The sequence below is a fragment of the Atractosteus spatula genome, chromosome 1, assembly GCF_055471065.1.
Source record: "Atractosteus spatula isolate fAtrSpa1 chromosome 1, fAtrSpa1.hap1, whole genome shotgun sequence".
NCBI lineage: Eukaryota > Metazoa > Chordata > Actinopteri > Semionotiformes > Lepisosteidae > Atractosteus > Atractosteus spatula.
The window spans coordinates 61326985-61340072 of record NC_142706.1 but is presented as its reverse complement, the minus strand read 5'-3'; the positions used below and the strand labels follow the sequence as shown (position 1 = coordinate 61340072).

General features: G+C 48.4%; 1 protein-coding gene across 22 annotated transcripts in view; it reads left to right on the top strand.

Moving 5' to 3' along the window:
• The window catches only part of r3hdm2 (R3H domain containing 2), a 56010-nt gene that overhangs the window by 22600 nt on the left and 20322 nt on the right, over nt 1-13088 (top strand). For 10 of the 22 annotated variants that reach the window (XM_088914430.1, XM_088914355.1, XM_088914305.1 and 7 more), the window contains exons 2-5: nt 8473-8684; nt 9290-9331; nt 10715-10804; nt 12203-12329. In XM_088914430.1, coding sequence (XP_088770556.1) covers nt 8473-8684; nt 9290-9331; nt 10715-10804; nt 12203-12329 — 471 coding nt within the window. Of the gene's footprint in view, nt 1-7194; nt 7386-8472; nt 8685-9289; nt 9332-10714; nt 10805-12202; nt 12330-13088 lie in introns of all 22 variants that reach the window. The other 12 variants (XM_088914438.1, XM_088914397.1, XM_088914347.1 and 9 more) reach the window with 2 other exon arrangements.

Below are 13088 nucleotides of genomic sequence, written 5' to 3'. Positions count from 1 at the left end.
CCGTCCCGGGCCCGTCCGCTGATGGCTGACGTGCCAGCGAGGGCGTTCCCATGGCCCCTGGCCTGTCTCGTACCTCAGCTGTTGTTGTGCAGGTTCTCCTTGCCTCCCCCCCCGCCACCAGAATGTAAAGCATTTCTTTTTTTAATGCCTCTTAAATTGTCAAGGCTGCTGACGCCATCCTCCCCCTCTCAGCCCACACTCAGTCCTGGGGGACGAGGGCTGACTCATTCCTCTCTCTCTCTCTCTCTCTCTCTCTCTCTCGCGCACTCATTTACAGTTCTCCCTCAACCTTTCCATCTCCCTGCCTCTCCTTCTCTTGAATTCCCATCCTGTCTTCGCTCCCCCTTCACACTTCACACTCTTCCTCTTTACCTCTACCCCTCTTCACTTTGGAAAATCCATTTTCTTTTCCTTCCTGTTCTCTTGTCTCATTCGGTCACCTCCCCTCTCCCTCTTTCTCTCCTTCACTCCCTGCGGAGGCTGCTGTCCGCTCCGTGCGGAGCCCCCTGCGCTCCTCGGCTCCGGGGACAGGGGCAGGGAACTCGGGCTCCCCGGGGACCGGAGAGCAACGAGCAGCTGGAAAGAAGACCGCTTCAGTTCAGCGCCGAACTCGGAGATGACGTCTCTGGTCGCGGGAATCCCAGCAGGCTCTGGGGCGAAGGGGGTCGCTGCTGTGCGTGTGCCGCCTTCAGCCGAGCTGTAGCCTCTCCTTCACCCTTTCACCTGCGCTTATTTTACCCAAGGTGCAGTAGAGTTGATACCAGTCTGCAAACAATAACAGACTCTGCAGTGTTTCAAAAAAATATTTTAGTCTCTTAAAACTGAGGAATCAGCTGTTCCGATGAATGTTCTAATAGGTGGCATTAGATGTTTTTTTAGGACTGGGGCAGCTGAAGACTCAAGCAACCAAAAACATAAGCACCCTGTTTTCCGTTCAGATTCCAAGTACCTAGGAAACTGGCCTGTTGTTCAATGAATATTGTTTGTAGTTTACTCTTATTTGCAACCTCGTTAGTCCTGTTTAACGAGAGTTGTGCTGGCTAGAGGTTTGACATGTTGCAGTTCTTTACTGTGTATGTAATGTCTGGCCAAACATACCAGGAAATTCCAGTCAGGAAGTATTCTCTTGGTGGCGGACTGTTCCTGACTGGGCTTCAGGAGCATGGAACAGATGCAGAAAACTGGTAGAACCAGTGAGAGGCGTAGATCAGTTTCACACACACACTTACAGCTGAGACAACCTGAACTGGTTGTCCTCTTGCACTGAATGGGATGGGGTGCCAAATATTTCGTACTCTTGTGGGATACATGCCCATTCCTGGTGGTTACCTGTCCTGGCTGCTTGGCAGGGGACCTGCCTATTGGTAGATGAGCCTGCTCCCAGAGAGCATCTGGTTAAAACATGAAGTGGCTTTGTGGCCCAGAGTCAGTAGAGAGCTCTGAATCACCTGAGGAATCGGCCTCGCCAGGGTCATGCTGGGACAGCCCTAAAGGCTGATGGGTTATTTTCTTACCTTGATTTGAGCACATTTCCATAGACTAACCTGTGGACTTACTCATTAAAGCATTTGCTATTCTGCTTTTTAAATACCATCATAAAAATCTGACTTGGATCACTTTCATCCTTTATTTGGTCCAGAGCGACTTGCATTTGTAGTCATACCTGCGACTTGAACCCTCAACCTCCCCGTTAGGTTGCCCAGAACCCTGAGCACAGCTCCGCACTGCTGCCCAGTCACGATGGGAATAGCCTGGCTTTTCCCGAAGGTGCACTTTTAAAACCTTTCTGAGCCTTGTTGGGATACGCACTCATTCCTGGTTCAGCCTGTCCTTGCTGCTTGCAGAGGACTGCCACATTGTACAGCGCTCATGTCGAGGGGTCCTAGTATTTTGGCCAGTGGGCTTACGAACAACAGAGAGGGGTTCCGGAGCCTGAGGACGGGGGCGGCTCGTCTGTGCACTGCACCGGTGATGGAGGACACGCGTCTCATTGCGGCGCTCTGACGGCTCTGCTCAGCCTTGCAGTGCAGCCTGGGAAACACCCCGTGCTCTAATAAAGACGCTGAAGCGTGCAGCGGAGATGTGCAGCTCCCAGCACTGTCAGATCCTTCTATTATTTCAGGAGAATAATCTTAATGGCTGCCTCGTTCTAAAGGAGGCGAAGGAAAGCCTTAGTCGCGCAGGGGAGCGCAGCGAGGCCAGCGCTGAATGAGCTGTGAATTAAGCTGTCATGAATGAGCCGGCCCGCCTTTGTTCTCTTCCCCCTCTTTTTTTTTTCTTTAAAAAATTGAGGGACGCTGGGTTGCCATGGAGACGGCAACGTCATTCACAGCTGCCGCTGCTCAGTTGGGGTGGTGGGGGGGAGAGATGGGTATATTATAAAATATAAGTCCGGGAGCTTTGGAGGACTGAGCAAGGGAGAGATTCGGAGGAAGAGAGCGCTGCATTAAATCTCTCAACCCCTCCTTTCAGACCTGTGTACTGCAGCTCGGAGGGCTCCGTTTTGAGACGGGAGAAGGGGCCTCAGTCGTTGAGGTACAGGTGTCAAGGACATGTGGCCACACGCTCAGGATGGCACCAGGTTCCAAACCAGCCCTGAAGGCTTCTGACTGTCTCCAGCCCATCCTGATGTGATCGAATCCCACTCAGTCTATTTTACTGCCAGAGTATTCCAGTTCAGTAAACCCTCCGTTATGTAACGGGTCGACGCCGGTGCCCATGAAGTGGTTACGGATGTGGAAAACCCCTGGTCCTGCTTCCCTGGATCTCCCCCTGTTCCGGAGCTCTGTTGTTGGTCCGCTGGCAATCCGAGATTGCCTCTGATGAGCGGACATTTTTTGTTGATTTTTTTTTTCTTTATATTACACTTGCAGCCGCTGAGCTGACGCAGTTCAAATATAGTGACTCTCTGCACTGCTCCCCCTTCTGGACATACAGAGGAGTAACGTCCACTGTGTCTCTTGAGAAGTACCAGGGGGAAGGCCATGAAATAGCTCAACCTGAAAATAAGAATTGCTTTTATTCCAAGAGGACTTGCGGCTACAGAACCCCACTGTACGGGCACTGTTCAAGACCTCTAGCTGTATCAACTTCAAACCCCCTCTCCTCCCCTCTGCAGCACCAGTACTGCACCCCCAACTGAACAAATAAGACGCGTACCCTCAGAACGTAAGAATATTATGTCATGGACAAGAGGAGCCCATTCTGTCAGCCCGTTTGGTCGTTACTAATTGTTCCAAGGATCTCATCCATCTGCCTCTTGAAGCAAGCCGTGGTATGGGCTTCAACCACATGGCTGGGTAGCTTGTTCTAGACTCCCCCCAAAAATAAAGTAAGGTAAAGTGCCTCCTATTCTCAGTTTTAAAAGCTCTTGCCACTTGTGTCCTCTGGTTCGTTTCACTGCTGATTCTGAATTCCAGCGGGTTGACTTTGTCAGAGCCTTTGAGAATTTTGAACACGGGTCCCCTCATAGTTACCTCTGTTCAAGACTAAAAAGGTTCAGTTCCTTCAGCCTGTCAGTGTAGAACCTGTGGAATAGAAATGATTTTAAAGTTCTCCCAGGCAGCTGCCCCCCAGTTATATTTTGACAAGTTTCTCTATTCATTATGCTTATGCAGGGTGTGTATTAACCCCCTTGTCTGAATCAAGGTGGATGTGCTGGTTTATTAACTGTCGCATGCCGTTGTGATGGTCGGTGACATGTCTTCTGATTTCACTGCGTGCTCGTCCAGTCTGGCGCGCAACAGCAAGGATTCGTCGGTGAAGCAGCTCATTCAGTAGCAGCCGAGGAAGCCTTGAAATAGCTCAAGCTGAAATACGAATTGCTCCAGTGGAGGAGGAGGAGACTGGGACTCGAGTGATTTCACAGAGGAGGAATTTTTTATTTTTGAGAAAATGTGCTCTGCATGGAACGGATTGCATACGAGTTAAATAAAGACATGGGGCGCCTCCCTGCGGGTGCGAGTGTGTGCGGGCACATCACCCCCCCCTTGCCCCCTGAGCTGTGAGTTTCTGGTCCTGCGCGTCCGCGTGTGGCTGCAGGGCTCAGCTGCGGCTTCCTTCGAGGAGTTTCTCCGGGCACGAGCGAGAGGGCGTGGCAGCGTGGGACATTTCCCAGCGTTCACCGAGTCCTGTCCTCGTTTTTCTTCCACCCAGCGCCTGTCCTGATCCTTTTTAGCAATCCTCCGATTACTAAAATGAGTGGATTTCAGTCCCAGTCTTGACCTGAAAACTCTTGCTCTCCTGGTGTTTTAGCTCTGGTGAATAGGTATGGATGGACTTGCTATCCGAATGCAACTTAGATGATTTTTTATATTTATACATTCGGGTTTGCTGAAACAGTTTGGTTAAGGTACAGCAGCGGGGTCCCCCAGCTGGAATTCGGACCCATGAACCCTCTGGCCACTCCAGAAACCACGTGATGGTGGGTCACCTGATGGATATCCTAACCGAAGTGATAACGTTTCCAGCTGAGCGTTTATCGAGCGACCGTGCCAGGTGGGCACATTGCAGGGAGGAGGCAGGAGTCACGGGTCTTCAGGCTCTTTGCTGCTCTTAAACTGACAGTCCAAGGGACTGGTCTCCGCACCAGCTGACCCTCCCATGGGTCCCTTCTGACTGCGGTGTCATCCTGTCTGCAGCCAGATCCAGTCCCTGCTGCCGCAGGAGCCATCTTTTCTGATGTTGTACCGACGTTGTAAGGTGCCAGTTTTTTTTTTGCATTGCTTGGAAAAAAAGGGATTAAGCCACCACCATGCACTGGATCTTTTCAGTTTTGTGGAGGAAAAACTATTCTTGCTTGGAACTTTATCAGTGCAGGTTGTCCAGGGTCCTGCAGCACAGTTACAGTGAAATGGCTCCAGGTGTTATCTGGTGTTCTCTCCCTTGAGAGGCGGAACAGGGCAGCCTTGTGTGCACTTTACCCAAGGGCAAGCGGGGGTATGGAACACACAATCCAGCCATGTTGTTGAAGCCAATATTCGGCCTCCTTTTAGGAAACAGCCAGATGTCTTTGGATCATGAAGCTTTTAACTACACTGACTTCCAAACAAGCTAGATAGTGCTGAATGGCCTCTCATTTGTCTTTGACCTTACGATTAATTAGGGTTGAAACTGTACTAGGCAGTATACGTTTCGAAATCGCGCAGTAATAGCTCAGCATGCTCCGAGAAGAGAAATTCAAATAAAGAAGCAATATAATTGTAGCCATTTATAAAAAATATTTAAAGAATTATTTCTTTGCTGTCTGAATTGCAGGTGTTGTTCGAGCGATTATTTCTGTTAATCGTTTTTCGTTGAAAGCTGGATATCTGTTTAGTACTGACCTTGTGGGGGTTTGGCATTGGGAGTTGCTGTATTTATTACTTTTGATGAGTTCCTGACAGACACTTGAATTGGAATTTTGCTCATCTTGCCCAGAGAGAATTTTTCACAGTGTTTGGTTTCACCCTCTAACACACGGGTATTATTTGCTTCCATTGGGGATATACTTCAGAGGGAAACCTGAAAACACTTCCTTGTCCGGCAGCAAGTGTAGCACGGGTTGCTCTGCTGATCACCACAAGTTTGTAACACAAGTAAAGTTCAGCTCTTGAATGGGCTGTGTATAGTGTAGAATTCTGCACCAGCATGTGTCGCTATGCTGCTGCAGCTGGGTGTGATCTGTCTGGTGGCTGGTAGTCGGAGAATATTTTGTCTGGCCTTTTCACAGTCTGTGTCTCTTACAGCTCCCGATCTCATTGGTATTCTCCAGACTGGCGCATCATCTTCACAGAGATTTAGAGTGTCTCACTGTTGCTGTATAGAGACTAGACTACTGCTGGCAAAGAGGTGTTTAATCCATTCACTGCACAGTCAATTGAATTTGCATTCATGCTTATCTGATGGGAAACCTACAGGAATACTCGATACTGGAACATTAATGCAATGAAAAGGGAATCTCAGTCGAGACATGTTTTAAAATGCATCAAAGCATTTGCTTCTCATGCACTTTGATTCACCTGAAAAGTTATCTCCGAAAAAGCTTTCGAGCCACTTGGCAAAATAGAAAAGTTTTGTTTTTGTTTTGAAGTTTTAATAGAATGCACTGGCTTTTTTTTTCTAAATCTTAAAATTACAAGATATTTTGGCCGTACCCACCTGATCTGGAATAGCCAGTTGTGTGTGTTTTTCATGTCGGCTCAAGGCTATTGACCCCGTGACCGCACACGGGGGAGAATGAGGAAGCGCAGGCGGATTCCTCTGTCCCACCCTCCTTCCCGCCAGTTGTGTTCTAATTCACATCACAGGGGCAGTGTCGATGGGGGGAGAGGCACATCGCTCACCAACGGCACTGCAAGCACTCAGAAGGTGCGCCATGCCACCAAAAGCCATAAAACCCGTTTGTCCATCCCCGCTGTCCTACAGCATGCAAAGCCAATTATAATCCAGTCAACGCCAGTGAGGCTCCCATTGCACCGCAGCTCAGTCTGCTCCAGGTGTTATGGGCTGTGTGGGATGTTGAGTACTTAATGACCGAGTGGATATGAAGGGCAAATTCAGAAAAACACTTGTTTGTGAACTTCCCATTTATGATTGCAGTTCTTTGGGTTTAGAACTACGGTATCCAAAAAGTGTATGCCTGTGGCATAGGGTAGGTGTAGCTCCATCTTCTTTGCTGAGAGAGCACCTTAAAGCCTGATAAAAGTCTATATAAAAACGGTCTCTCCCATTCCTCCAACTGATGCAAACTCTCCTGAAAGGTGCTGGGCAGCCCGCAGTGCTCCAGGAGGTGAATGGGGCGGACAGGAGGGCATGGAGGAGACTCCTGTGTGTGGCACGGGAGTCTTAAACGGCTCGTTTTGCTTCCCGGCGAAAAATAAACGCTGGCTCCAGATGTTTTTTTAAAAAACGAACCGTTTTAACCCTAGAGAAGGAAGCCCAAAGACCCCGGCCAAAAAGATTTTACAGCCTCTGTTGTTGTTGCTGCAGGCAACTATCAAGCACCTTGGTACAATTGTTGTGTATGAATATGTTGCAAAACCTGAAAAGGACTTAATTGCTATGCAGTTGGTGTCCAATCGTATCGCACAGCGCGACAGCGTAAGGGGGTTGTTGACACGTGGGTGGTTGCTGACATTCCCAGCATAGTGGAAGGCGGGTGCCAGCATTGCACTGGCTGATCTTTGGGATTAATTGCTCTCTCTGGCTCTCCAGCAGGCCTGCTCTGACGCCGCTCGCCATGCCCGAGGAGTGACCAGGTGTTCGGCACAGCGCGGCTACACCGGTGGTTTTCATGATATGGAATGCAAGTTAACCACGGCCCAGCCGAAGAGTCTGCTGTAGACGGTTCCACCGATTCTTGCAGAGCGTGGGCTCTGTCGCATTAGAGTCGATTAGAGCTACAGGTGATGATCCTTTGCTCCCCCCCCCGCCCCCCCCCACCCACTCTAAACTTCACCCTCGGGCTTTTGAAGTTGACACCCTCTCATGTCGGCTTCACAATCCTCTGGCTCACCTATAAGGCTCTGCATAGCTTGGCACCTCAGTACCTGTCTGACCTACTATCATCATACTCCTCACCTTGCAACCTTCATTTGTCTGTTTCTGGTCTCCTGTCTTTCCCCCAAGCCTGTCTACACTCTGTGAGTGACAGGGTCTTTTCCTGCTGTGCCCCAGAGCTCTGGGACTCTATCCCTGAGGATATCAGGGTGTCATCTTTCATAAGCTCTTTCAAATCTACCCAAAGCTTTCCTTTTTAGAAGGGCCTTTACTTAACTGGTTCTGTTATATACCCCTTTGCTTCTGCCATTTTCAGTACACCCATCTACTGTCTCCTCTCATTGTGTATATCTTGTGTATTTTTTCTTTTTCTGTCATTCTTTAAATCGCTTCGAGATTTATATCGCTGCTATATAAATTAAAGTTTATTATAGTCAGAGATTATAATTACGTGCAAGTTATCCTGGTTTAAGCTAATTGATTTCATACTCGGCGATACAGGCTCCAGATCCACCATCCTGATTTAACGTGCTCAGTTAAATAAAGTAAGGAACTGGTTAAAAACGCCTAGTGTTAATACCCCAGCTCTGTTCTGGTCAAAGACTAACTGCTTCGTCTTCAGAAAGCTGAAGGGCTGTAAGATTTCAAAAGGCTCCCCTATCTCCCTCCTGTATAGTAAGAAGTAAACAACCTTCTTTTTGTTGATGTTGGTGCAAAGGGTCATGATCCTGAAGGTGAAGCTTGTTATAGTTAAAGGTCTTCAGGCAAGCTGGTGAAAGCAGGGGCCTCTGCAGCAGTCGAGTATCGGAAAGGGGGAGCCAGGCAGGAGCTTGGGGGTTCAGATGCCAGGTGATGCAGGGCGCCAAGCCCATTGTGTGAGAGTGTAAGGCGACAGGCGGCGGGTGCTCTTGGTGAGAAGCACGACAACCCGCTCTGCACCAGTGGCGTTCAGCCGGGTTCCGAGTAACGCCGCCGCGTTTCTATGCCGGACAGCTTTGGCAGCGGGACCCAGGGAGCTCTGGCCCCCCGGTGCGGCAAACATGTCCAGCAGCGGCAGCCCCCACGAGAGCCTGGACATCATGAAGGAGAGCGAGCGGAAGCTGGTGGAGGAGGCGCTGGGCAAGAACAAGCTGGCGGTGCGGGCGGCCGCCAAGGAGGGGTGCGACAAGGAGGGCGAGGAGTCGGGCACGCCGCAGGACACCCAGGTGGGCACGCAGTCGACGGGGGTGGGCAGCAGAAAGGAATTATGTAATCGTAGAATTTTACTATTTTAATTAATTTATAAGGATCCGTAGAATTATTCTCTTTGACAGTATAGTGTTTTCTGTCAAAAACTCCTGGTTAAATACCAAGGTGGGTGAATAGTTTTGATAGTCCCTGTATTTGCCCTCTCCCACATCGTCCTCGCCAGCAGTTGCTTGTGCTGGAAATAGAAAGGAACTCTGAAGGCACATGCAAAACGGGGAGTAGCACGCATAGACTTGTAAAAAAAGTCATTCTGATTAAAATATCAGAAAGCTTTATCATCTCATGAAGCAGTCTCAAGTGTCTGGTTATTCTTTACATTAGGCGGTGGAATTTAGGATGGTCTTTGGTTTGGCCCAGGGAAAGTCCAATGCCAAATTTTCTCCATCACAAGGAATTGCCAACGTTTTGCACTTTTTATATTGTGTATATATATATCTCTTGTTTTGTTCTATAATGAGGGAGCTGTTTTCTTTTAGCTGACAGTTCAGGGGACTGTATTGAAGTTGAATGTGTCGGAGCCTGTGTGTCGTCTCACATTGATTAACGCGTCTCCCCTCTGCAGCGGAGAAACCAGAACCACGGGCACGGCAGGAAAAGGGCCAAGGTAAGATGCTCTGTTCCTCGACCCCGCTGATGCTGCACGGCAGCTAGTCAGCAGCACTGGTGACTGTACAGTGCCTGGTGCCTCCTGTACATTCCTGTCAGAGCCGAGGATCAGCAGACCAGCTCTCCCGAACTACGGAGGAATGGAAGACGTCGGCACGTTCTCCAGATCGTGCACGGCCAGAATCTGCGCTTCGTTTCCTGCGTTGTTTCGATCCCCAGTATGCCAGGCGTTCCCGGGGGAAGAGCGCGGATCGCGCGTTGCCCATCAGGGAGTCCCAGTGATATTCTGCTGCTTTCGCAGCCCACAATTCCACTTGGCGTGCAGAGCCCTGGATCCAGCTGTTAAACTGGACCCCCCTGGGATACTTTATATTTATTTTGATTATCTGGGCAACAGACATGATGATTTGATATTTTCTCCCATGGAAATCATAAGCGAATGTCGAACTCTGTCCCTAACTAAAAATGATGCCGCTTCCTCCTAAAATAGATTGCCACAGGCTGCCTTGCCAATGTTCATCGCCATTATGTTGCTTTTACATAATCACGACGGATTTAGATGAAGCCATTTATAGGAACTGCACATCCGTGGCCTGAATACCTAACTCCTTTAGCCATGCAACGCTTTCAAAATTAACAGGAGATTACCAATAATGACGAGCCCTCCTTTTAACCATGGGTATCATTCAGTCTGTCACATGCATGATTTTGATTCAGCTGCGGTGATTTGTTAATCCACGCTGTCGGAGGGCGCTGGGGTTCGCCCAGCCTGCAGATCGGCCCGAGGCCGTTCGCGTCTCGTGACGGTGACTGTGGTTACTGTGCATGTAATCGAACGGACTGTTGCTGCAACTGTGCTGTTCTCCTTTCGCACAGCTGACCTTCATATATCCCCACTGCCTTAATCTGGGTTGCTCCTCGTTGGAGAAGGAACACCGCATTTCTGCAGTGACCTCCTGCGCTATATATAAACTTGCGCTACTTGGCTGACATGCCAAGTGTGTCAGCATCGTGGACCAGGAACGCTAGCCAGGCCTTGCCAGTTCGCTTCTGTCTTACTGCCGTGGTACAGTCTGAGGCGTGGCACTGAGTGATGATTAATTAACGATGACTCGCATGCTTCCGGGTCGGGGTACAGTGGGCAGCGTTCCCTCTCCTGGCCTTTCATGTGGATCCTTGGCAAGGTGCAGCTACTGCACGAGGAGAAAAACTTCTGCACTCTAGTTTCTGACGATAGATGTCAGATGAGCTTTCCCTGTAGTTCTGTTACACTTTCACTGTTTGTCCTGCTGTTTGTTTTTATCCATGTTAACTTCCCTTAATGAGACAACAGCTAAGCGTAGTGTCTAATAACCTCTCTGTCTTTAATTTTGTGCCGTAGTCAAATGCCAAATTAAAGCTGGTGAGGAGCCTGGCGGTGTGTGAGGAGTCCTCAGGACCTTTCTCAGGAGACGGCCCTTCAGAATCACAGGTACCCTTTCGGGGCAAAGTGGGGGGGGAGGGTAACCGCTTGAGAGAAGAGCATTGTTATCAAGAGATTACAGCCATTGTGCACAGAGACAGGGAGAGAGGGAGGCTGATATGCTGAGGGAACAGCGCACGGTATTCTTTTTGTAAATGAGCCCAGTGAGAGCAGGCTGGGACAGGGAGAGGAGGTCACAGCCCAGTCTCAGTATCTTAAGATATATTAGAAAATATAAAGAGTTTTATCGGTCCTTCATTGTGGACATGAACGATTTCTAAATGTTTTTTTTAAGTTTAAATGACAAAAGGTTCTTTATAGCTGTAGCCCAGTGTTTCTCAGCCTGTTCCATCGCACAGAGAATTTACTGCCCTTTTAAAGGTCTCTTTGAACGTACTACTAATTTGGGAAGAGGTCCAATTAATAAAATGGAATTAATACTATGGGATAATTAATACTAAGGGAAGAATTTGCAAAATTCCCCGCTTTTTAATTAATGTGCTGGGGCATTACTAACTATGCCAGCAAAAATTTTAACACAAAGTTACCTCATTTAATTTATATTAAAATCAAAATTCTGTCCACCCCCCACTGGGAAGCCTGCAGTGGTACTACCCTCCTCCTGAAAGGATCGCACTGCTTAACACTAAAACTAGTTATTCACTGGAAGACCAGGTTCACCCAGCTACACCCTCTCTGCACACACACGTCACCAGCCTGAGCGTGTTATTGTGAATATCATTAACTATACACGTTTCAGCGTTTAGTTAGTTCGCCTCATCATCTTGGCAGGAATTGGTGATCCTGAAACTCGGAGCTCGTGCTCAGATTCTTTCAGATCTCCTGTTTCGAACTTGGAAAAACGGGGCTGGCGTCACACGAGATTCCCACGTGAATACTCGCGTGTGTAGACCGGACACACTTCGCACACTTTGGTTACACCTCAAAACCAGTGTATCAACTATTATATATTATATATGATATATTATATTATATCATTGATTCATTTTATTTTTCAAGAATTCTGTGGCGTGCCATTTAATTTGTAGAACAACACTGCAGTTCTGCCTGTTGAAAACGCTGCTTTGGCCAGAAATCTGCTTTCCTTTTTGTTAGCCTGACCGAACAGAATTTTTATTTGCTTTCTTGATGTATTGGTTTGAGTTCGTAAAGGATGCTCAGCAAGTTAAGCTTTAAAGCTTTTCTTTAGCAGCAGAATCACCCTGGTCATTTCTGTGGAGGTGTGTGGTGGTTTATTCAAGTCTTTTAGTTTTTACTTTCATCTTGTGATGCCAGTTAAAAAAAATCTAAGAGCTGTGTAAAACGTGCTGTGTTCCCCCATGATTGTGTTATCGTGCCAAAAGGTCTTTTCCTTTCCCATCCGTCTCGGTCTCCTCTCCCCTTCAGGACATCATTCAGCTGCACATTAGCTGCCCTTCCGACAAGGAGGAAGAGAAATCCTCGAAGGATGAGTCGGAGAAGGAGGAGAAGGAAAAGAACAAGGACAAGGCTCCTCGAAAGATGCTGTCTCGTGGTAATAACTCCATAACTCTGCTACTTCAGCACCAGGCTGGTCCGTCTGTGCCACTGCAAGGTCGCAGCACTTTAATTGTGTGATGACCTGTTAATTAACTCCGTTATCCAATTAAGTGCGCTGAAAGCTCTGTAGCTCTGTAGCTCTGCTCTGTAGCGATCAACAGCATTTGTCTCGATTAGGTATTCCTGAAGAAACAGGAATGTGCTTTGTACTGCAGCTCTGCAGGGGGGAGTCGTAGCTGTTCGTGATTAAGTAAAGGTCCCACATCCTCACAAGGCCAGGAGTAGGGAGACATTGAGAACGATTCTACATCCAAGCTGGAGACTTTTTTTATTTAGAACAACTTTTTTTAATGTTGGAGAAGTGGGTTATAGTATCACAGTGGTTGGCATTGCTGACTTGCACCTCTGGGGTTCTCGGCTTAATTCTGGATCTGGGGTGCTGTCTATGTGGAGTTTGCATTTCTTCCCTGTGTTAATGTGGGTTTTCTCCAGGTGCCCCAGTTTCCTTCCACAGTCCAAAGACATGCTGGTAGGTTAAATTGCTGCTGGGAAAACTGACCCTGGTGTGTGTGTGTATGTGTGTGTGCACGTGTGCGCATCTGTGCCTTGTGCCCTCTGCTTGCTGGGCTAGGCTCCACCTCCCCATTGACAAGAAATTGGAAGAAGTGGTTAGAAAATGGATAGATGTTGGCAGAGTCTTTTGATGATTGTTTAAAACCATTCATGATCTCAAGCAGGGTTCTGCAACCCTGGT